Raw genomic sequence first — 26,334 nt, 5'->3', positions numbered from 1 at the left:
GTCACTGTATAACACTGGGGTACAGTACTGGTGGGGAAGGGTCTGTCACTGTACAACACTGGGGCACAGTACTGGTGGGGACGGGTCTGTCACTGTATAACACTGGGGTACAGTACTGGTGGGGACAGGTGTGTCACTGTATAACACTGGGGTACAGTACTGGTGGGGACAGGTGTGTATAACACTGGGGTACAGTACTGGTGGGGACAGGTGTGTATAACACTGGGGTACAGTACTGGTGGGGACAGGTCTGTCACTGTATAACACTGGGGTACAGTACTGATGGGGACAGGTCTGTCACTGTATAACACTGGGGTACAGTACTGGTGGGGACGGGTCTGTCACTGTATAACACTGGGGTACAGTACTGGTGGGGATGGGTCTGTCACTGTATAACACTGGGATACAGTACTGGTAGGGACGGGTCTGTCACTGTCTAACACTGGGGTACAGTACTGGTGGGGACGGGTCTGTCACTGTCTAACACTGGGGTACAGTACTGGTGGGGACGGGTCTGTCACTGTATAACACTGGGGTACAGTACTGGTGGGGACGGGTCTGTCACTGTATAACACTGGGGTACAGTACTGGTGAGGACGGGTCTGTCACTGTATAACACTGGGGTACAGTACTGGTGGGGACGGGTCTGTCACTGTATAACACTGGGGTACAGTACTGGTGGGGACAGAGCTGTCACTGTATAACATTGGGGTACAATACAGGTGGGGACGGGTCTGTCACTGTATAACACTGGGGTACAGTACTGGTGTGGACAGATCTGTCACTGTATAACACTGGGGTACAGTACTGGTGGGGACAGGTCTGTCACTGTATAACACTGGGGTACAGTACTGGTGGGGACAGGTCTGTCACTGTATAACACTGGGGTACAGTACTGGTTGGGACAGGTCTGTCACTGTATAACACTTGGGTACAGTACTGGTGGGGACGGGTCTGTCACTGTATAACACTGGGGTACAGTACTGGTGGGGACGGGTCTGTCATTGTATAACACTGGGGTACAGTACTGGCGGGGACAGGTGTGTATAACACTGGGGTACAGTACTGGTGGGGACAGGTGTGTATAACACTGGGGTACAGTACTGGTGTGGACAGCTCTGTCACTGTATAACACTGGGGTACAGTACTGGTGGGGATGTGTCTGTCACTGTATAACACTGGGGTACAGTACTGGTGGGGACGGGTCTGTCACTGTATAACACTGGGGTACAGTACTGGTGGGGACGGGTCTGTCACTGTATAACACTGGGGTACAGTACTGGTGAGGACGGGTCTGTCACTGTATAACACTGGGGTACAGTACTGGTGGGGACGGGTCTGTCACTGTATAACACTGGGGTACAGTACTGGTGGGGACGGGTCTGTCACTGTATAACACTGGGGTACAGTACTGGTGGGGACGGGTCTGTCACTGTATAACACTGGGGTACAGTACTGGTGAGGACGGGTCTGTCACTGTATAACACTGGGGTACAGTACTGGTGGGGACGGGTCTGTCACTGTATAACACTGGGGTACAATACTGGTGGGGACAGAGCTGTCACTGTATAACATTGGGGTACAATACAGGTGAGGACGGGTCTGTCACTGTATAACACTGGGGTACAGTACTGGTGTGGACAGGTCTGTCACTGTATAACACTGGGGTACAGTACTGGTGGGGACAGGTCTGTCACTGTATAACACTGGGGTACAGTACTGGTGGGGACAGGTCTGTCACTGTATAACACTGGGGTACAGTACTGGTGGGGACGGGTCTGTCACTGTATAACACTGGGGTACAGTACTGGTGGGGACGGGTCTGTCACTGTATAACACTGGGGTACAGTACTGGTGGGGACGGGTCTGTCATTGTATAACACTGGGGTACAGTACTGGTGGGGACAGGTGTGTATAACACTGGGGTACAGTACTGGTGGGGACAGGTGTGTATAACACTGGGGTACAGTACTGGTGGGGACAGGTCTGTCACTGTATAACACTGGGGTACAGTACTGATGGGGACGGGTCTGTCACTGTATAACACTGGGGTACAGTACTGGTGGGGACGGGTCTGTCACTGTAAATCACTGGGGTACAGTACTGGTGGGGACGGGTCTGTCACTGTACAACACTGGGGTACAGTACTGGTGGGGACGGGTCTGTCACTGTACAACACTGGGGTACAGTACTGGTAGGGACGGGTCTGTCACTGTATAACACTGGGGTAGTACTGGTGGGGACAGGTGTGTCACTGTATAACACTGGGGTACAGTACTGGTGGGGACAGGTGTGTATAACACTGGGGTACAGTACTGGTGGGGACAGGTGTGTATAACACTGGGGTACAGTACTGGTGGGGACAGGTGTGTATAACACTGGGGTACAGTACTGGTGGGGACAGGTCTGTCACTGTATAACACTGGGGTACAGTACTGGTTGGGCCGTGTCTGTCACTGTATAACACTGGGGTACAGTACTGGTGGGGACGGGTCTGTCACTGTATAACACTGGGGTACAATACTGGTGGGGACGGGTCTGTCACTGTATAACACTGGGGTACAGTACTGGTGGGGACAGGTCTGTCACTGTCTAATACTGGGGTAAAGTTTTGGTGGGGACGGCTCTGTCACTATTTAACACTGGGATACAGTACTGGTGAGGACAGGTCTGTCACTGTATAACACTGGGGTACAGTACTGGTGGGGACAGGTCTGTCACTGTATAACACTGGGGTACAGTACTGGTGGGGACGGGTCTGTCACTGTATAACACTGGGGTACAGTACTGGTGGGGACGGGTCTGTCATTGTATAACACTGGGGTACAGTACTGGTGGGGACAGGTGTGTATAACACTGGGGTACAGTACTGGTGGGGACAGGTGTGTATAACACTGGGGTACAGTACTGGTGGGGACAGGTCTGTCACTGTATAACACTGGGGTACAGTACTGATGGGGACGGGTCTGTCACTGTATAACACTGGGGTACAGTACTGGTGGGGACGGGTCTGTCACTGTAAATCACTGGGGTACAGTACTGGTGGGGACGGGTCTGTCACTGTACAACACTGGGGTACAGTACTGGTGGGGACGGGTCTGTCACTGTACAACACTGGGGTACAGTACTGGTGGGGATGTGTCTGTCACTGTATAACACTGGGGTACAGTACTGGTGGGGACGGGTCTGTCACTGTATAACACTGGGGTACAGTACTGGTGGGGACGGGTCTGTCACTGTATAACACTGGGGTACAGTACTGGTGAGGACGGGTCTGTCACTGTATAACACTGGGGTACAGTACTGGTGGGGACGGGTCTGTCACTGTATAACACTGGGGTACAGTACTGGTGGGGACAGAGCTGTCACTGTATAACATTGGGGTACAATACAGGTGAGGACGGGTCTGTCACTGTATAACACTGGGGTACAGTACTGGTGTGGACAGATCTGTCACTGTATAACACTGGGGTACAGTACTGGTGGGGACAGGTCTGTCACTGTATAACACTGGGGTACAGTACTGGTGGGGACAGGTCTGTCACTGTATAACACTGGGGTACAGTACTGGTGGGGACAGGTCTGTCACTGTATAACACTTGGGTACAGTACTGGTGGGGACGGGTCTGTCATTGTGTAACACTGGGGTACAGTACTGGTGGGGACGGGTCTGTCATTGTATAACACTGGGGTACAGTACTGGCGGGGACAGGTGTGTATAACACTGGGGTACAGTACTGGTGGGGACAGGTGTGTATAACACTGGGGTACAGTACTGGTGTGGACAGCTCTGTCACTGTATAACACTGGGGTACAGTACTGGTGGGGATGTGTCTGTCACTGTATAACACTGGGGTACAGTACTGGTGGGGACGGGTCTGTCACTGTATAACACTGGGGTACAGTACTGGTGGGGACGGGTCTGTCACTGTATAACACTGGGGTACAGTACTGGTGAGGACGGGTCTGTCACTGTATAACACTGGGGTACAGTACTGGTGGGGACGGGTCTGTCACTGTATAACACTGGGGTACAGTACTGGTGGGGACGGGTCTGTCACTGTATAACACTGGGGTACAGTACTGGTGGGGACGGGTCTGTCACTGTATAACACTGGGGTACAGTACTGGTGAGGACGGGTCTGTCACTGTATAACACTGGGGTACAGTACTGGTGGGGACGGGTCTGTCACTGTATAACACTGGGGTACAGTACTGGTGGGGACGGGTCTGTCACTGTACAACACTGGGGTACAGTACTGGTACGGACGGGTCTGTCACTGTATAACACTGGGGTAGTACTGGTGGGGACAGGTGTGTCACTGTATAACACTGGGGTACAGTACTGGTGGGGACAGGTGTGTATAACACTGGGGTACAGTACTGGTGGGGACAGGTGTGTATAACACTGGGGTACAGTACTGGTGGGGACAGGTGTGTATAACACTGGGGTACAGTACTGGTGGGGACAGGTCTGTCACTGTATAACACTGGGGTACAGTACTGGTGGGGACGGGTCTGTCACTGTAAATCACTGGGGTACAGTACTGGTGGGGACGGGTCTGTCACTGTATAACACTGGGGTACAGTACTGGTGGGGACAGGTCTGTCACTGTCTAATACTGGGGTACAGTACTGGTGGGGACGGCTCTGTCACTATTTAACACTGGGATACAGTACTGGTGAGGACAGGTCTGTCACTGTATAACACTGGGGTACAGTACTGGTGGGGACAGGTCTGTCACTGTATAACACTGGGGTACAGTACTGGTGGGGACGGGTCTGTCACTGTATAACACTGGGATACAGTACTGGTGGGGACAGGTCTGTCACTGTATAACACTGGGATACAGTACTGGTGGGGACAGGTCTGTCACTGTATAACACTGGGGTACAGTACTGGTGGGGACGGGTCTGTCATTGTATAACACTGGGGTACAGTACTGGTGGGGACAGGTGTGTATAACACTGGGGTACAGTACTGGTGGGGACAGGTGTGTATAACACTGGGGTACAGTACTGGTGGGGACAGGTGTGTATAACACTGGGGTACAGTGCTGGTGGGGACAGGCCTGTCACTGTATAACACTGGGGTACAGTACTGATGGGGACGGGTCTGTCACTGTATAACACTGGGGTACAGTACTGGTGGGGACGGGTCTGTCACTGTATAACACTGGGGTACAGTACTGGTGGGGACGGGTCTGTCATTGTATAACACTGGGGTACAGTACTGGTGGGGACAGGTGTGTATAACACTGGGGTACAGTACTGGTGGGGACAGGTGTGTATAACACTGGGGTACAGTACTGGTGGGGACAGGTCTGTCACTGTATAACACTGGGGTACAGTACTGATGGGGACGGGTCTGTCACTGTATAACACTGGGGTACAGTACTGGTGGGGACGGGTCTGTCACTGTAAATCACTGGGGTACAGTACTGGTGGGGACGGGTCTGTCACTGTATAACACTGGGGTACAGTACTGGTGGGGAAGGGTCTGTCACTGTACAACACTGGGGCACAGTACTGGTGGGGACGGGTCTGTCACTGTATAACACTGGGGTACAGTACTGGTGGGGACAGGTGTGTCACTGTATAACACTGGGGTACAGTACTGGTGGGGACAGGTGTGTATAACACTGGGGTACAGTACTGGTGGGGACAGGTGTGTATAACACTGGGGTACAGTACTGGTGGGGACAGGTCTGTCACTGTATAACACTGGGGTACAGTACTGATGGGGACAGGTCTGTCACTGTATAACACTGGGGTACAGTACTGGTGGGGACGGGTCTGTCACTGTATAACACTGGGGTACAGTACTGGTGGGGATGGGTCTGTCACTGTATAACACTGGGATACAGTACTGGTAGGGACGGGTCTGTCACTGTCTAACACTGGGGTACAGTACTGGTGGGGACGGGTCTGTCACTGTATAACACTGGGGTACAGTACTGGTGGGGACGGGTCTGTCACTGTATAACACTGGGGTACAGTACTGGTGAGGACGGGTCTGTCACTGTATAACACTGGGGTACAGTACTGGTGGGGACGGGTCTGTCACTGTATAACACTGGGGTACAGTACTGGTGGGGACAGAGCTGTCACTGTATAACATTGGGGTACAATACAGGTGAGGACGGGTCTGTCACTGTATAACACTGGGGTACAGTACTGGTGTGGACAGATCTGTCACTGTATAACACTGGGGTACAGTACTGGTGGGGACAGGTCTGTCACTGTATAACACTGGGGTACAGTACTGGTGGGGACAGGTCTGTCACTGTATAACACTGGGGTACAGTACTGGTGGGGACAGGTCTGTCACTGTATAACACTTGGGTACAGTACTGGTGGGGACGGGTCTGTCATTGTGTAACACTGGGGTACAGTACTGGTGGGGACGGGTCTGTCATTGTATAACACTGGGGTACAGTACTGGCGGGGACAGGTGTGTATAACACTGGGGTACAGTACTGGTGGGGACAGGTGTGTATAACACTGGGGTACAGTACTGGTGTGGACAGCTCTGTCACTGTATAACACTGGGGTACAGTACTGGTGGGGATGTGTCTGTCACTGTATAACACTGGGGTACAGTACTGGTGGGGACGGGTCTGTCACTGTATAACACTGGGGTACAGTACTGGTGGGGACGGGTCTGTCACTGTATAACACTGGGGTACAGTACTGGTGAGGACGGGTCTGTCACTGTATAACACTGGGGTACAGTACTGGTGGGGACGGGTCTGTCACTGTATAACACTGGGGTACAGTACTGGTGGGGACGGGTCTGTCACTGTATAACACTGGGGTACAGTACTGGTGGGGACGGGTCTGTCACTGTATAACACTGGGGTACAGTACTGGTGAGGACGGGTCTGTCACTGTATAACACTGGGGTACAGTACTGGTGGGGACGGGTCTGTCACTGTATAACACTGGGGTACAATACTGGTGGGGACAGAGCTGTCACTGTATAACATTGGGGTACAATACAGGTGAGGACGGGTCTGTCACTGTATAACACTGGGGTACAGTACTGGTGTGGACAGGTCTGTCACTGTATAACACTGGGGTACAGTACTGGTGGGGACAGGTCTGTCACTGTATAACACTGGGGTACAGTACTGGTGGGGACAGGTCTGTCACTGTATAACACTGGGGTACAGTTCTGGTCGGGACGGGTCTGTTACTGTACAACACTGGGGTACTGTACTGGTGGTGACGGGTCTGTCACTGTATAACACTGGGGTACAGTACTGGTGGGGACGGGTCTGTCATTGTATAACACTGGGGTACAGTACTGGTGGGGACAGGTGTGTATAACACTGGGGTACAGTACTGGTGGGGACAGGTGTGTATAACACTGGGGTACAGTACTGGTGGGGACAGGTCTGTCACTGTATAACACTGGGGTACAGTACTGATGGGGACGGGTCTGTCACTGTATAACACTGGGGTACAGTACTGGTGGGGACGGGTCTGTCACTGTAAATCACTGGGGTACAGTACTGGTGGGGACGGGTCTGTCACTGTACAACACTGGGGTACAGTACTGGTGGGGACGGGTCTGTCACTGTACAACACTGGGGTACAGTACTGGTAGGGACGGGTCTGTCACTGTATAACACTGGGGTAGTACTGGTGGGGACAGGTGTGTCACTGTATAACACTGGGGTACAGTACTGGTGGGGACAGGTGTGTATAACACTGGGGTACAGTACTGGTGGGGACAGGTGTGTATAACACTGGGGTACAGTACTGGTGGGGACAGGTGTGTATAACACTGGGGTACAGTACTGGTGGGGACAGGTCTGTCACTGTATAACACTGGGGTACAGTACTGATGGGGACGGGTCTGTCACTGTATAACACTGGGGTACAGTACTGGTGGGGACGGGTCTGTCACTGTAAATCACTGGGGTACAGTACTGGTGGGGACGGGTCTGTCACTGTATAACACTGGGGTACAGTACTGGTGGGGACAGGTCTGTCACTGTCTAATACTGGGGTACAGTACTGGTGGGGACGGCTCTGTCACTATTTAACACTGGGATACAGTACTGGTGAGGACAGGTCTGTCACTGTATAACACTGGGGTACAGTACTGGTGGGGACAGGTCTGTCACTGTATAACACTGGGGTACAGTACTGGTGGGGACGGGTCTGTCACTGTATAACACTGGGATACAGTACTGGTGGGGACAGGTCTGTCACTGTATAACACTGGGATACAGTACTGGTGGGGACAGGTCTGTCACTGTATAACACTGGGGTACAGTACTGGTGGGGACGGGTCTGTCATTGTATAACACTGGGGTACAGTACTGGTGGGGACAGGTGTGTATAACACTGGGGTACAGTACTGGTGGGGACAGGTGTGTATAACACTGGGGTACAGTACTGGTGGGGACAGGTGTGTATAACACTGGGGTACAGTACTGGTGGGGACAGGCCTGTCACTGTATAACACTGGGGTACAGTACTGATGGGGACGGGTCTGTCACTGTATAACACTGGGGTACAGTACTGGTGGGGACGGGTCTGTCACTGTATAACACTGGGGTACAGTACTGGTGGGGACGGGTCTGTCATTGTATAACACTGGGGTACAGTACTGGTGGGGACAGGTGTGTATAACACTGGGGTACAGTACTGGTGGGGACAGGTGTGTATAACACTGGGGTACAGTACTGGTGGGGACAGGTCTGTCACTGTATAACACTGGGGTACAGTACTGATGGGGACGGGTCTGTCACTGTATAACACTGGGGTACAGTACTGGTGGGGACGGGTCTGTCACTGTAAATCACTGGGGTACAGTACTGGTGGGGACGGGTCTGTCACTGTATAACACTGGGGTACAGTACTGGTGGGGAAGGGTCTGTCACTGTACAACACTGGGGCACAGTACTGGTGGGGACGGGTCTGTCACTGTATAACACTGGGGTACAGTACTGGTGGGGACAGGTGTGTCACTGTATAACACTGGGGTACAGTACTGGTGGGGACAGGTGTGTATAACACTGGGGTACAGTACTGGTGGGGACAGGTGTGTATAACACTGGGGTACAGTACTGGTGGGGACAGGTCTGTCACTGTATAACACTGGGGTACAGTACTGATGGGGACAGGTCTGTCACTGTATAACACTGGGGTACAGTACTGGTGGGGACGGGTCTGTCACTGTATAACACTGGGGTACAGTACTGGTGGGGATGGGTCTGTCACTGTATAACACTGGGATACAGTACTGGTAGGGACGGGTCTGTCACTGTCTAACACTGGGGTACAGTACTGGTGGGGACGGGTCTGTCACTGTCTAACACTGGGGTACAGTACTGGTGGGGACGGGTCTGTCACTGTCTAACACTGGGGTACAGTACTGGTGGGGACAGGTCTGTCACTGTATAACACTGGGATACAGTACTGGTGGGGACAGGTCTGTCACTGTATAACACTGGGGTACAGTACTGGTGGGGACAGGTCTGTCACTGTATAACACTGGGATACAGTACTGGTGGGGACAGGTCTGTCACCAGGGGTGGTAATGATTTAATTAATTTAGCTCTCATTATGGAAATCTTACCTCAGGTGAGCAGGTTTCATTGCCGCTACAACTTGCATCCTCTGCTCCTGAAAATCCTGAGATGGATTATCCTGGGCTTCCATCATATCTGTGCTCCTGCAATTCTGGCCGCTTGACCATACCTGATTTTAATCACTCCAGCATTGGCGGCCTGGGGCCCCAAGCTCCGGAATCCCCTCCCTGACGGCCTCTGCCTCTCTGCCCGTCCCGGTTCTTTTAAGACATCAATTAAACCTTTGACCCAGCTTTGGATTACCTGCACAAATATTTCTTTTTGTGTCTCGAAGTCAAATTCTTGTCTTGGTTTACACTCCTGTGAAGTGTCTTGGTGTGTTTTACAACATTAAAAAGGTACTATATCAATGCAAGTATCTATTGTTTATGTATCATTTTGGCAGGCATGCAAGTTATCTACAAGAACTGGATGGTTTACAAATCAATTCCAAGCCTTTCCACTCAATACCAGTGATATAGACCTCACTCATTGGATCTCCTACCTACAGGAATCCCTCCCCTATAGGGTTACCACTTGGAATCCAGCCTCTGAGGCATGCACAGGGTTTCAAACACAAGATAGCCACCTTCTTGGTAAGTTAGTGCTGCCAAGGCTTGTGCTGTCTTGTATAATATTACTCATTACCGCCACATGGAATTTACTGCACAGAATCCATTCAGCCCAACTGGCTCATGACAGTGTTTGTACTCCACACAATCTTACTCCCAGCCCCTCTTCATCTCAGCCCCTCTCCCTCGGATGCTTATCCAAGTTTCCCATTAAATTCCCCCCCCGCCACCCCCGCATTTTCACCACTCCCTCCCTGGGTAAAGAGATTTCTCCCAATTTCCTGACTGACTGACCAGCTCTGGCTTCTTGTATTGGAAAATTGGAAACATCCACTGTGCATCCAGCTCATCGAAAGCCCCTCCATAATGTTTTTTTAAAAACAGCATCGTGACCAGATCTCTTTCTGTAATTCCAGTAAACCACTAGGGTTGCAACTTTCTTTTGGGACATCAGCCCTCTGTTGCAATTTCCTCCTTGTCAATGCTGCAATCTCATTATCTGTACTACCACAATGTTTCAAGCCCAAACTTGCTATGAGGTGCACTGTGTTAAGCACACAACAGCTCTTGCCAGACCTGCCTAACAATGCCAAAGGGAAGGGATGGAAGGTGGGAAAACATTTCTTGTAGGATCTGCATTAGGTACAAGTGGGCTTCGTTAAGATAACTGTTTCTGCTGAACCCTGTGATTTAATTCAAGCAAATTGCACCACTTTGCTTGTGTGATCACATATACAGAAAGCTGATTATAGGCCAGAGACAGCACGACAAGATATCTTTCAGTAGTTTCAGCAACCAAAAAACATACAGGAAATGCTTTTGAAGTTCAGCACAGCTACAAAAGCAAAAAGAAACCAGCGGCTGTGAGTTAAGGGAAGATTGTGGGACTGGAAGAAAGTGGGGAATTGGTGTCCCAAAGGGATTAGTCGCTGGCACCACTTCAATTCACCGAATCAGAGATAAACCAGACTCAGCAATCACACGAACCATGTCGAAATTTGCAGATGCTACTAAATCGGAAAGAAAAAGACTTGCATTTCTATAGCTCTTTTCAAAGCCACATTGTGCCCCAAAGCATTTTACAGCCAATGAAATAAATGGAGTCACGGTTGAAATGTAGGAAAGAGAGCTGCCGGTTTGTACAGAGCAAGATCCCACATGCAGCAATGTGATAGTGACCAGGTTATCTACAGTGCTTAGACTTCAAAATTGCTTCACTGGCTGTAAAGTGCTGTGGGATGTATCGTTGTTGCGAAAAGTGTCAGAGAGATAGAAGTCTTTCTTTCTGTTCCCAGTTTGGCATCGTGTGCAATGATCAGATAATCTGCTTTAGCGACATTGGTTGAGGGATAAATATTAGTCAGGACACCGGGCAGAACATCCTGCTCTTTTCCAAACTAGTGACTTTGGAATCACTTATGTCCACCTGAAAGGGCAGTCTGGGCCTCAGTTTAACATCTCATCCAAAAGATGGCAGCTTCAACAGTTCAGCACTCTCACAGTGCTGCACTGGCTGCATCAGCCTTGGACCTGTTTTGCTGCAGCCTCTGGAGCAGGACTTAAACCCACAACATTCTGGCTCCGAGATGAAATTGAGCCATGGCGGGGGGGTGCTGCTGGCGGAGGCATAATCCATAATAATTTGGAGGACTGCACCAAATGTAGAAAAAATATAGATAGAACATGATAAGGTCATGATTAAATGCCGGATGAAGTTCAATTGGGCAGAGTGGGAGATAATGCAATTCAGAAGCAGGAATTAGGTGGCAACAATTCTGGGAATATTAAGTAAATAAAGTAGAGGAGCAAAGACATCTGTGTATAAATATACAAAATAATTAAAAGTAACCACATTGGTGTATAACGGGTGTAAAATACTTGGGGGCGGGTGTTCACTTCTGGAGAAACAACACAAAATCTTGAAGGTAATGTTTCAATTTACACAGATACTTTGATAGGCTATGTTCAGAGTACACTTCTGTTATCCTTATTATAAAATGGATATTGCAACATTGAAGAAAGTGCAGAAAAGATTTATAAAATGATACAGAATTAAGAAGTTGCAACTGTCAGGAAAGGTTGAACAGGCTTGGGGCTCCTTTCAACATTAAAGAGACCAGGCAGTGACCAAGTTTTTTTATTCGTTCTAAGCATGTGAGTGTCAGCATTTATTGCCCTCCCCTAGTTGCCCTTGAGAAGGTGGTGGTGAGCTGCCTTCTTGAACCGCTGCAGTCCATGTGGCGTAGGTACACCCACAGTGCTGTTAGGAAGGGAGTTCCAGGATTTTGACCCAGTGACAGCGAAGGAACGGCGATATATTTCCAAGTCAGAATGGTGAGTGACTTGGAGGGGAACTTCCAGGTAGATGTTCCCATCTATCTGCTGCTCTTGTCCTTCTAAATGGTAGTGGTTGCATGTTTGGAAGGTGCTGTCGAAGGAGCCTTGGTGAGTTGCTGCAGTGCATCTTGTAGAATTCTGATGAAAGTCCATCAACCTGAAACACTAAGTCTTGTGCCCTCCACAGATGTTGCCAGACCTGAATATTTCTAGCATTGTCTGATTTATTTCAGATTTCCAACATCTGCAGTATTTTGCTTTTGTATCAGTACCTGAGGAGTTGCTAATGGAAGTCAACACTGTCCAATCATCAGAAAACATCTGGTGACTCAGGGAAAGTCATTGATGAAGCTGCTTCCCTAGGAAGCCCTGCAGTGATGTCCTGGGACTGAGATGATTGATCTCCGACAACTAAAACCATCTTCCTTTGTGCTAAGTATGACTCCAGACAACCAGCGGAGGGTTTTCCCCCAATTCCCACTGACTCATTTTGTTAGGGATCCTTGACACCACACTCAATCAAATGCTGCCTTGATGTCAAAGGCAGTCACACTCACATGACCTCTGGAGTTCAGCTCTTTTGTCCATGTTTGAACCAAGGCTGAGTGGCCCTAGCGGAACCCAAACTGTGTGTCAGTGAGCACTTTACTGCTAAGCAAGTGCCACTTGATGGCACTGTCGATGACTCCTTCCATCACTTTACTGATGATCAAGAGCAGACTGATGGGGTGGTAATTGGCAGGACAGGTGGAGAGAGCTGTTTCTAAAGCATACAGTATTCTAGGCTTCATTACTAGGGGCATAAAGTACAAGAGCAAGGAGGTTGTGATGAACTTATATAAGTCACTGGTTAGACCTCAGCTGGAGTATTGTGTACAGTTCTGGGAGCCACACTACAGGAAAGATGTGAATACATTGGAGAGAGTGCAGAAGAGGTTTACAAGAATGGTTCCAGAAACGAGACACTTCAGCTATGAGGAAAGATTGGAGAAGCTGGGACTGTTTTCCTTGGAGAGGAGGAGGCTAAGAGGAGACTTGATAGAATTTTTCAAAATCATGAGTAGATAGGGAGAAACTGTTCCCATTCAAACGGATCGAGAACCAGAGGGCACAGTTTTAAAATGTTTTGCAAAAGAAGCAAATACAAGGTGAGAAAAAACATTTTCACACAGCGAGTAGTTAAAGAGTTTGGAATACACGACCTGGAAGTGTGGTGGAGGCAGGTTCAAACAAAGATTTCAAGAGGGCATTAGGGATTTTTTAAGAAATAGTAACAATGTGCAGGGCTATGGGGAAAAGGCAGGAGATTGGCACTGTTAAAATGCTCAGAGAACCGGTGCAGACACAATGGGCTGAATGGCCTCCTTCTACACCGTGACAATCCTGTGATTCTGTGAATTGGCTGGGTTGGATTTGTCCTGCTTTTTGTGTACAGGACATACCTGGGCAATTTTCCATAGTTGGGTAGATGCCAGCGTTGTAGCTGTACTGGAACAGCTTGGCTAGGGGCGCGGCAAGTTCTGGAGCACAAGTCTTCAGTACTATTGCTGGAACATTGTCAGAATCCATAGTCTTTGCAGTATCCAGTGCATTCACGTAGAGTGAATCGAATTGGCTTATGTGATGCTGTGATGCTCAGGATCTCTGGAATAGGCCAAGATGGACCATCCTTTTGGCAATTCTGGCTGAAGCTGGTTGCAAATACTTTAACCTTATCTTTTGCACTGATGTGCTGGGTTCCCCCATCACTGAGGATGAGGATATTTGTGGAGCCTCCTCCTCCAGTGAGTTGTTTAATTGTTCACCACCATTCACGACTGGATGTGGCAGGACTGCAGAGCTAAGATCTGATCCGTTTGTTGTGGGATTGCTTAGCTCTGTCTATCACTTGCTGCTGATGCTGTTTGGCACACAAGTAGCCCGGTGTTATAGCTTCACCAGATTGACACCACATTTTTAGGTATGCCTGGTGCTGCTCCTGGCATGCTCTTCTGCACTCTTCACTGAACCTGGATTGATCCCCTGGCTTGATGGTAATGGTGGGTGGGTGGGGGGGGGGCGGGGAGGCGGTGGTATAGAAGAGATATACCAGGCCATGAGGTTACAGATTGTGGTTGTGTGTTGGTGCATATGCCAAGAAAATTGGAAATAGAAGGATATGTAGGGACAGAACATAAAGAGTTAATTAGAGGGGTGGAGGATCCTCTGGAGCATAAATACTGGCATGGGCCAGATGATTTTATTTGAGACTTCACCAATGTTACTCTTCATCCTTGTAGCATTTACCATCACTACTGCAAAGCTGATATCACAGCTGGTAATTACAATGATCTTCAAACTAAAGCGTCTGCTTTTCATTGGAGAAAAAGATAATTTGGCAAACCTTGTTTTCGTTGTGTATGAGTGCACATGCTGCTCACTTACATGATAACAAACCTGCCTTTGTAGATCACAACTGTCCAATAGAAACTGCTAGCCACAGGTGACCCTATTTTAACCTCGTGCATTAGTTTTAGTGGCTGCCTTACATGTAATACAGGGGAAAGGTACAGGAGGTGGCCATTCAGCCCACTGAGTCCATGCCAGCTGGATAGTTACTTCATAAACATCTGTCACATTCAATAACCATGAGAGTGAAGCAGGCACATACACTCTGTTCCTGCTTCCACCATTTTATCAATAGACAGGTCAGATTTAACATGGTGAAGGGATATTGAGATCACCTGATGTGTACAGGACCTGTCGCCAGCGTTTTACTTTACTGATCAGGATTGTAACATGTGGTTTCCCGATTATCCACAAGCAGCTGATTTATAATTAACATGGGGTAGCTACCAGCCCCCCAGACAAGTTCAAAAAACATTTCACATAATAAATTGAATGCCACCGTTTCTGCTTTTCCAATTTCAGATGACATCAGGACACACACTACCCCCACCCTCAAAACATGACATAATATCCCACCTGCTGCTCCTTCCAACCAAGCCCCCCACCCCACCCCACCTAGGGAAGGAATAAACGGTTAAACCAAAGCTCTCTCCTGCAATTGAGGCCCCTGAAAACGCTTCTTACCTCCACCATTCTTGTAGCAGAGATAAGGGAACCTCCAAACGTTGCCTAGTCCAATGAAACCCCCAGCCACAGACAGGATGAAATCGAGTTTGTTAGCCCATTTCTCTCGCTGCATTTTGCCGTCTGCTTCATCCTCGGGTCGGGTCCCTGGGCTCTTTCCGGGAGAGGGTTTCAGGATGTCTTTGTGAAAATCTTTTAAGCAATGCATCTTTTCACCCCGGGCCATTCCTGATCGCACACACACACACACACATACACACACACACACAAGAGGGGGAGAAAGACAGAGGATTTATATCAATATTGTTCGCCACAAAATGCAAGGAGCAAGTCACAATTCTCTATCTAATCTGATCCAACTAGCCCTCCACACTAACCGACTAGTCTAAAAAGATTTCTCTGGACATCAATCAACCGTGTTTTATTAATCTGTCTCTCCCCACCCCAGCCAACCCCTCTCCAAAAAGCCATTTCTCTTAAAACTTGGCCCAATCTCCATTTTGCCTCTCTTTTAATTTTTTTTTAAAATAAATCATATTTAACCTCTCCCCTCATTCTGCCCGCCTCTGGCTTCCCTCTCGCAATAGCTAAACCCCAATTCATCCCTTCCCTTAAATACCTACACACCCGGTGCAGTTTTATCGTGAGGAGAATGGAAAAAGGGTAACTTTCGACTTTCATTTCAAGCTCTCTCTGACTCTGGCTCCATTTCCGCTAGGTGCATCTACCCTCCCTCGCTCGCTCGCTCGCTCCTTCCCTCCTTGTGTACGCAATTCAATTCACTTGGTTGTTCTGCCTGTAGCCGCCACACATTCCTGTTTAAAACCTCCTCCTCCTCCTCCTCCTCCCTCCATATCTCTCCTTCCCCCCCCCCCCAAACAAAATCTAATCCTCATTTTAATTTTTTTTTAAAGAAACGATTATCTACGCTTCCCTGAAATAATTTTCTTTTGATTGAAAGCAAAGTTAATATCTCTTTTCTTTTTTTTTTAAAAATTGTTTTTTTTTTAAAAGAGAAACAAACAATGAAAGGCAGTAATTCGCTACATCAACAATACATACAACAAAAGCAGTACTGTATTCCGGGAATAACGCCCTTACTCTCCGTCCAGTACACTTGTCCAGCCTTCTGTTTGAGAGAATAAAAAAAAACCAGAAAAGAACAAAAAACGAGAGAGAGAAAAAATACAATTCCGGGAAAAGGATCCAGTACAATTCGCAAATAAACACGGAAAATACATCAAGTTTTCTTTTTTTAAAAAATCCTTTCCACCTAGGCTTGCCCACCTTCGAATTAGCAAAACTCTCAGGGAAATGAGCCGATCAAATCATTAAACACTTAAAAGATCGCTCGGTATATATATTTTTTTCCCTCAATCATTTTAACTTGGTATTTTCTAATGGTTTCTTTGTTTCAATAACTCGGAAATTAACCAGCCTGGTCAATTACACCAGCTCAGAATTCTCTGAATCAGTTCTCTTAAATATTTAATATATATAATTTGCTTAAATTCAGAGTTCTCTCCGTGATGTTGGGTTTATAAAGAAATGTGTCCCCTAAGAAATAATTCCCAACGCGGACACAAAGCCCGCAGGAGTCAATTTTATACATTGTAGTTAACATAATTAAAATTCATCATTATCTAAATGTTTCAAAGCTAGAATGTATCTTTCGCTCAAAAAAAAATGTCCCTGAATTGTTCTTGATTACCTGTGTCTGGGATCCCAGAAGCTGGAGGATCCCTGAGCTACCCACAGATCTCTCGGTTAGTTCACTGCAACTGGATCGGTGACTGGAGAAGGAGTCAATTTCATTTATAGGGGCCTGTTCTTAAGCAGCCCTCCTTCAGCACTAACCTCATGCATGAGTGGAAAAACCCAGAGCAGAGCTGCCTCTGTGCGTCACGACGTAAAGTTGGCACACTGCAGAGAGAGAGAGAGGGGGAGAGAGAGAGAAAAAGCAGCCTTAGTAGTAAGACAGAAGGGGGAGATGGTACTCCTGGTACATGCACACACACACTGACAGACACATACACAAATACACACACAGACACATCAGGCACACAAAAACAGACACACACCAACCACACACACACACAAACAGACACACCAAGGCACATCAACGACACACACACACAAACAGACACAAAAACAGACAGACACACTCAGACACACACTTGCATAGTCACAGACTCAAACACACACATACACACAGTCACAGAATGAGAGATGTAATAAAAGCCAGTTGAAATTTCTATCAGAATCTCACACACCTCTCCTTCCCTCCACTTCCCTTTGTCTTTTTTTTATTCAACAAACCTCGAGATGTGCCCCAGGACTCAGGTAGAATGCCTATTCTCGTTGACTATTTTCATCCTTTGCCATATGGAATCAGGAACTGATCAAACACTTATCCACACCCTCCACCTCCACCTCCACCTCCAGAATCCTGTGTTCCCAACTCTATTTATTTATTTACTCTGCAGCATCTGCTGCCCTCATTGTTTGTGGGGCTGGGGAGAGGCTTTAGATCAATCTCTCCAAAAGCAGCCATGCCCTCTCACTCACTTCCTGCTGGCAGTGCACTAGTTAACCCCTCGGTGTTAGCTCAGTCAGTGCAATAGGGTTTTAATACGATTGTTAACAGGTTTACTTTAATGCCTGGTGTTAGAATAGCAGACACAGGAGTTTTTGTCAGTGAACACAGTAAACAGGAAATCCTGCTGTGTGAGCTAGTGCACCCATTTTGTATCACCAGTGCACCCATTTTGTATCACTCTTTCTCCAGCCCTGTGAGTTGCGGAAGGTTTCTGATTGGTCTCAATCTTTCCCATCACAGCAATCGCAGCAACTTGCATTTATATAGCACCTTTAGCATAATAACACACCCCAAAGCACTTCACAGGAACATTAACTGATAAATTTGACACTGAGCTATATAAAGAGGTATTAAGACAGGGGCCATTGCTTGGCCATGAGATAAGATAAGGAGAGTCTGAAAGGAAGAAAGCGAGTTGGAGAGTTATAGGGAGACAATTCCAGGGTTGAGGACCCAGGCATCTGAAGACTTGGCCATCCACTGTGGAGCGATGGAAATCAGGATGCTCAAGAGGCCGGAGTTAGATGAGAGGGGATCTCTCGCAGAGTTCTGGGATCAGAGGGAGTTACAGAGATGGGGAGGGATGAGACAATGGAGGGATTTGAAAACAAGGATGGGAATTTTAAACTCAAGATGTTGCCTAGCTGGAAACAGTGTAGGCCAGTGAGCACAGCAGTGATAGTGGAGCTGGACTTACTGTGAGTCAGGATACAAGCAGCAGAGATTGAATCAGCTGAAATTTACGGAGAAGTGGGGGTCAGGAGTGCATGGGGAAGTCTGGAGGTAACAAGGAGGTGGATGAATGTTTCAGCAGCAGATGAGCTGACAGGCTGAGGCAATGGCCAAGTCAGGCATTTCCAATGGTGCAAATTGATCTATTGATCACCCCTTTTCCATTCCTGCTTCTCCAGCTATAAAGTATCAATCTCTTGGAAACTCACGGTTTTAGTGCTTCGACCCTGGTTGGTCCATCTACACACGGCATCTTCACCCAACCATTCCTTTCTCCTGTCCTGTACTTCCACTGATGCTATTTTGACAAAATCTGTCAGGACCTCAGGACATTCCGAAGCACACAACCAATGAGATAGAACCATAGAAACCGTAGAACCATAGATAAGTTACGGCACAGAAAGAGGCCATTCAGCTCATGGTGTCTGTGCCCGCTGAAGGAAACTAGCTGCCCATTCCAGTCCCACATTCCAGTACCCGGTCCGTAGCCTCGCAGGCTCCAGCACTTCAGATGCAGATCCAGGTACCTTGTAAATGAGTTGAGCGTTTCAGCCTCAACCACCAATTCAGGCAGCAAATTCCAGCCACCTGCCCCCCTCCTCTGGACAAAAAAGTTTTTCCTAATATCCCCTCTACTTCTTCTACTGATCACCTTAAATCTTTGCCACTGGTAATTGACCCCTCAGCTAGGGGGAAACAGGTTTTTCCTGCCGACCCTATCTAAGCCCCTCATAATTTTATACACCTCAATTAGGTCATCCCTCAGTTGCTTCTGTTCTAAGGAAAACAACCCTAGCCTATCCAATCTCTCCTCATAGCTGCAATTTTCAAGCCCTGGCAACATTCTTGTAAATCTCCTCTGTACTCTCTCCAGAACAATTATGTCCTTCCTGCAATGTGGTGGCCAGAATTGTAAACAAAATCCAGCTGTGGCCTAACCAGTGTTTTATACAATTCCAGCATTACATCCCTGCTTTTGTATTCAATATCTCGTCTAATAAAGGGAAGCATTCCATATGCTTTCTTTACCATATTATCCACCTGTCCTGCCACCTTCAGTTACCTGTGGACATTTACTCCAAGGTCTCTCACTTCCTCAATCCCCCTCAATATCCTCCCATTTATTGAGTATTCCCCTGCAGATTCAATATATTCAGTCCGGTACAAGTGATCTTTTAAATTTATTGTGGGATGCAGGCATTGTTGGAAAGACCAGCATGTATTACCCAGGTTGACAGAGCTTAGATCTGATCCATTGGTTGCAGGGTCACTTAGCTCTGTCTATCACTTGCTGCTTATGCTGTTTGGCACACAAGTAGTCCTGTGTTATAGCTTCACCAGGTTGACATCTCACTTTTAGGTATGCCTGGTGCTGCTCCTGACATGCCCTCCTGCACTCTTCATTGAACCAGGGTTGATCCCCTGGCTTGATGGTAATGGTAGAGTGGGGGATATGCTGGGCCATGAGGTTACAGATTGTGTTTAAGTACAATTCTGCTGCTGCTGATGGCCCACAGCACCTCATGGATGTCCAGTTTTGAGCTGCTAGATCTGTTCAAAATCTATCCCATTTAGCACAGTGATAGTGCCACACAACACGATGGAGGGTATCCTCAATGTTAAGACGGGACTTAGTCTCCAGGAGGACTGTGCAGTGATCATTTCTACCGCTACTATCATGGACAGCTGCACCTGTGACAGGTATGTTGGTGAGGATGAGGTCAAGTATGTTTTTCCCTCTTGTTGGTTCCCTCACCACCTGTCACAGACCCAGTCTAGCAGCTATGTCCTTTAGGACTTGGCCAGCTCGGTCAGTAGTGGTGCTACCGAGCCACTCTTGGTGATGGACATTGAAGTCCCCCAACCAGAGTACATTCTGCACCCTTGACACCCTCAGTGCTTCCTTCAAATGGTGTTCATCATGGAGGAGCACAGATTCATCAGCTGAGGGAGGGCGGTACGTGGTAATCAGCAGGAGGTTTCCTTACCCATGTTTGATCTGATGCCATGGGACTTCATGGAGTCTGGAATCGCTGTTGAGAACTCCCAGGGTAACTCCCTCCCGACTGTATCCCACTGTGCCCACACCTCTGCTGGGTCCGTCCTGCCAGTGGGACAGGACATACCCAGGGATGGTGATGGTGGTGTCTGGGACATTATCTGTAAGGTATGATTCCGTGAGGATGACTATGTCAGGCTGTTGCTAGACTAGTCTGTGAGACAGCTCTCCCAATATTGGCACTAGCCCCCAGAATTTGCAGGGTTGATAGGGCTAGGTTTGCCCTTGAGGTTTCCGTTTGATGCCGGGTGATCTGTCTGGTTTTATTCTTTTTCAACTTTTCTGTTGCAGTTTGATACAACTGAGTGGTTTGCTGGGCCATTTCAGAGGGCATTTCAGAGTCAACCGCAATGCTGTGGGACTGGAGTCACATGTAGGCCCAGACCAGGTAAGGAAGGCAGATTTCCTTTGGTGAAAGGCGTGAGTGAGCTAAAGGGATTTTTTATGACAATCGTTGCTGAGATTAGCTTTTTATTGCAGGTTGCTTTATTAAATGAAGAAATTCCCCCAGTTGCCAAGGTGGGATTTGAACTTAAGCTCCTGGAGATATAGGGCTGAATAAAACTGTGGGGGGTGGTGTTGGGGGAGGAGGGGCAGTGGATGGCTTGCACCCACCCACCACCCACCGCCCCCCCCACCCCCCAGCTGCCCCTGGGGAGCTAAGTCACTGGCCCACCCCATTGCCCTTCCGCCCTGTGGGTGGGCTTAACAAGGGCCAAGTGGCACATCGGCCCCTCACTGAGGAGGAAGTCCCGCTCCCTGGAGCTGCCAGCCCACTATCAGTCCCCCAGCAGAGCCACCAGGGCGTTTGAAGGTTGCATTAAAAAACATGCAGCCCACCCCCCCAGCTGCCCATGCCAAACGTTTTATGGCGCCCACTCTAATTTAGACGCACCCATCCCCTGCCCCCTGCCTTGTGGGAGACATGCCCGACAGGGGCATGTGAAATGCATCCCTTAGCCCTCGTACAATAGCATCACCATTATGTTACCGTCTCCCATTGGTGGGGGAGCAGGGCACTTACTCCCCTGATGGCCCCAAAGTGTTCGAGTACAGGCAGTGGGAGGATTGGTGCAGCAATGCAACCCTGGAGGCTTCACAACCAAGCTCCAACCCATCTCCATTCACAGTAAACATCAACGCAGACACACACATATGGATTCACACATGCATATGCACGCATGTACCCACACCCCCATGTGCACACACACACATAAATGCACACACAAGCACACACACGCACACACTCATGCATGCACAAATGTGTGCAAGCACGTGCACACATGCATAGTCACATACTCACATGTACATGCACCAATACACACCCATTCTCTCACATGCTCACACGTGTGTGCACAAACATCCATGCATGTGAACAGACATGCACATGTGCACAAACACAAGGGTACATGCATAAATATGCTTGCAAAAGGCACATGTGCACACAGAGCGTTACACAAATGTTAGCAGGACTGAGAGACTGTAGCTCTCAGGAGAGATTGAACTGGTTGGGGCTTTTTACTTTAGGTAAAAGACTTAGAGGAGACCTCAAGGGCAACTAGGGATGTGCAATAAACGCTGACCCATGAATGAATTTTAGAAACGATGAATGGATTGAACAGGTTAGATGCAGAGGAGGTGTTTCCACTTATGGGAGAAGGGGTCATAAATAAGAGATTGCTTTAATAAATCAAATAGGAAAATAAGGAGGCATTTCTTTACTCAGGGGATGGTGAGAATGTAGAACTCGCTATCACAGAGAGTGATTGAGGCAAATCGACCAGATCCTTTCAAAAGGAAACTAGATGAGTAGATGGGAGAATAGGGGCCAGAAGGTGTGTTCAGAGGCTGAGATGAAGTTGCTGTAATGAGAGGAGATTCATGCAAATGTGAAAAGGCAGCAGAGACAGGTTGGCCCAATGGTCTGTTTCTGTGTGGAATCATTAATCATTAATCATTTATCCATTCCTGTGACTTCCCAAGTCAACCCCTTCCCACTTCCTCCCCCCACCCACAGCAGTACAGGACCAATTTCTACCACCATGGAGAACTTGACCATCCCACTTCTGATACTTGTCCCGGTAAAACCTATCTCCCATCAACCTCCCCTCCTCCCCATTCCCAACCAGGCACTTCTCCGGCTCTTTCTTGCTTTCGGCCTGTTTCATGTCTGGTGTTTTGTGAAGGGAGAACTTCTCCACTTGAGACCTGTTCATTTGAGCTAAAATGGGGGTTGTGACCGAGGCATTGTGCTGTCAGAGTTTACTAACACCCTGGTTCCCATAACAACCATGGGACTCACTGACTGGCAATATTGAGAAAAAAAAATTCTAGAACAGAACTTATGTTAATAACCTTCCCGCCTGTTGACACGAGATAAAACATCCTCACACATCTGGAAAGCTGAGAGGTATCTCACCAGCCTCTCATCACAATAGCAGAATCAATCAGGCAGCACAGAAGGAGGCCATTCAGCCCATTGTCTCCCTGCTGGCTTTTTGAAAGAGATATCTAATTAGTCCCTACTCTCTCCCTGTATCCCTGCAGACTTTTCTTCTGCAAGTATTTATCCACTTCCTTAAAAGTTATTAAATCTGCTTCCAATGCCCTTTCAGGCAGCACATTCCAGATCACAACAACTCGCTGTGTAAAAACATTTCTCCTCAACTCTCCCACCCTCTCTCCCCTAGTGCATAATTGTTTTGCTACTTATCATGTGTCCCCTGGTTGCTGTTCTTCCTGTTAGTGGAAATAGATTCTTCTTAATTATTTTATGAAACATCCTCATCATTTTGAATATCTTTATGAAATCTCCCCTTGAACTTCTAATGAAAATGATACCAGTCTCTCCATGCATCCAAACGTCCTCATCCCTGGTACCATTCTGGTAAATCTCCTCTGCACCTTCTCCAAAGCCTTGCCATCCTCCCTGAAGTGTGGTGCCCAGAACCCGACACAGGGCTCCCGCTGAGGCCTAACCAGCAGCGATTTATAAAAGGTTTTAGTGGCATTTCACTTAAGAATCGCCTGTAAAAAAAAATGTTGTGGTGGGGTAAAGGAAGGTTGCAAAGTAATAAATAGGGAGGAATAGAAGCCCTGAATTGTGAGAAGGGTGACACTTGTTGATGGACCCAGAGAGACAGAGGCAGACCCTAACGATCAGTCTTTTGTGACATCATAATTAAAGCATTTAAACAGAAAGTCTCCAGGTTTGATCTATCAGGTCACAGACTCACAGAACTGTTACAGCACAGAAGGAGGCCATTTGCCCCATCGTGTCTGGGCTGTCTCTCCAAATGAGCAATCTACTTAGTACCATTCCCCTGCCTTCTCCCTGTAACTTAGCAAAGCCCATTGGAACAAACTCAGAAATACCTGTTTTCAAAGTAGCATTTGAGTGGTGTGATAATGGCATAACTCATACTAGTGTCATCTGGCCCGGGGTGTTGCTGGCTGGTGAAGTCATTCGTTGGGGGGTGTGGAGTATTTGACTGGACCCTTTATAAGAATGATCATCATTATCTCAACCTGGTCTCTTCAATGACACAACCAAGGCAAACAGTGTCCAAGTGCTCGATTGGCTGGTGAAACAGCCTTTGGATCCTGCTCTTGGCCAATTGGATGTCCTGTTTCAAAGATGTGGGAATGCATGTCAGCCCGGTGAAGATTCTATTCTACAAGTGACATGAATATGAGAAAAGATAAAAAGGAAGGAAAATAAGTGGAATACGTAAGGATTACATAGGATTCAGTTAGAGTTAGGTACAGCACAGGAACAGGCCATTCAGCTCAACCTGTCCTGAATGGTGTTTATGATCCACTTGAGCTTCCTCCCATCTTTCCTCACTAACCCTCATCATAACCCTCTATTCACTTCTCCCTCGTATGCTTGTCTAACTTCACCTTAACTGTACTATTTGCTTCCTGTGGTAATGAGTTCCAAGTTCTCACCACTCTCTGGGTAAAGAAATCTCTTCTGATGGAACAAAAGGGATGTATAATCCTCAAATCTAAACACTAACTGTGGGGTTTCCCAGGAGTGTGACAGAGATGGAGCTACAGCAGAGTACCCCGATTCTCCAACCTGTGCAGTTCCTCACTGGATCATCCCCTAATGTGTCAGCTCAGCTCAGTCTGTTGTTCCCTCACCCCTGACTGAGTAGCTTGTGGTTTCTCACTCCTCTCTGCACTCGAACCATTATTCCAGACTAGGGTGTGATGTTAAAGCTTGTTTGCTCACTCCCATTGACATCTCATCCACCTCATTAAATATCCTCTCCCTCCAGCATCAGTACACTGTGGCAGCAGTGAGCACTACCCATAGAAATCATTTCAACTCACCTAGGCTCCTTCGCCAGCATCTTCCAAACTCATGGCCGTTACCTTCTGAAAGGACAAGGGCAGCAGAACACATGGGAACACCACCAGCTGAAAGTTCCTCTCCAAGCAACTCACCACCCTGACTTGGAAATGTATCGCTGTTCCTTCACTTGAACTCCCTCCCTAACAGCACTGTGGGTGTACCTACACCACATGGACTGCAGCGGTTCAAGAAGGCAGCTCACCACCACCTTCTCAAGGGCAATTAGGGGTGGACAATAAATGCTGGCCCAGCCAGCGATGCCCACATCCTAAGAATAAAGAAAAATAAAGAATATTCTTATCAAAGATTCAACGATGCTATTTGGAAGGAAATATTCAGATTTACTAATCTTCTTCCAAGCAACACCTGCAAGATACTACACCACTGAACTCCTGCCAATCCCATAACACTATTCAAAGAAGATTATGGGAGTTTTCTCCCTGTTGTCTTCACCAATATTTATCCCTCAACCAACAGAAAAAAATAGATTATCTGGTCGTTATCAGATGGTTTTTTTTTGTGGGATCTTGCTGTGCACAGTTTGCCCGGTCACATTTCCAACATTACAACAGTGACTACATTTCAAAATGAGCATCGCTTTGGCTGCAAAGTGCTTTGGGGTGTCCTGTAGATGTGCAAATTCTTCAAAAAAAAAATATGCAAAAGTGAAAAACAGTGTGGGAGCACCTTCACCACATGGACAGTTCAAGAAGAATGCCAGCCATCACTTTCTGAAGGGACAATTAGAGTTTGGACAATTAAATGCCAGTTTTGCCAGGGATGCCAAGAATATGATCACAGGAGTTTGCCAGTATAACACACATTACCCAATATTTAATCCAAATTGCTGCTCTTTGTTTTGTGACTCTGAGAGGCTAGCTAGGCTGTGGGGCAATGCTAATGTGTTTTGATTTTACCTTGAGGGAGTCATTCATGCCTGTTTTTATACTTCCTTCTTGTTAAAAGCAATTAGTCGATTTCTGACACGTCAAAGCTCATTAAGCTACTTGTAA

The 26,334-nt window shown here is 47.9% G+C and overlaps 1 protein-coding gene across 4 annotated transcripts in view; it reads right to left on the bottom strand.

Annotated features, from left to right (window-relative positions):
* LOC121280096 (sodium- and chloride-dependent taurine transporter-like) overlaps positions 1 to 17,439 on the bottom strand; it is an 83,488-nt gene extending 66,049 nt beyond the window's left edge. Inside the window, exons 1-3 of one of the 4 annotated variants that reach the window (XM_041191728.1) lie at positions 17,280 to 17,439; positions 16,631 to 16,697; positions 15,569 to 15,796 (exon numbers count right to left, since the gene is read on the bottom strand). In XM_041191728.1, the coding sequence (XP_041047662.1) occupies positions 15,569 to 15,794 (226 nt within the window). In that variant the 5' untranslated portion in view covers positions 15,795 to 15,796; positions 16,631 to 16,697; positions 17,280 to 17,439. Of the gene's footprint in view, positions 1 to 15,568; positions 15,797 to 16,195; positions 16,335 to 16,630; positions 16,698 to 17,279 lie in introns of those variants that run through there. The other 3 variants (XM_041191727.1, XM_041191729.1, XM_041191730.1) reach the window with 3 other exon arrangements.
* Between the last annotated feature and the right edge of the window lie 8,895 nt (positions 17,440 to 26,334).

The sequence above is a fragment of the Carcharodon carcharias genome, chromosome 7, assembly GCF_017639515.1.
Source record: "Carcharodon carcharias isolate sCarCar2 chromosome 7, sCarCar2.pri, whole genome shotgun sequence".
Lineage (NCBI taxonomy): Eukaryota > Metazoa > Chordata > Chondrichthyes > Lamniformes > Lamnidae > Carcharodon > Carcharodon carcharias.
Note: the sequence above shows the minus strand (reverse complement) of the source record. Positions and strands in the feature narration are given on the sequence as shown.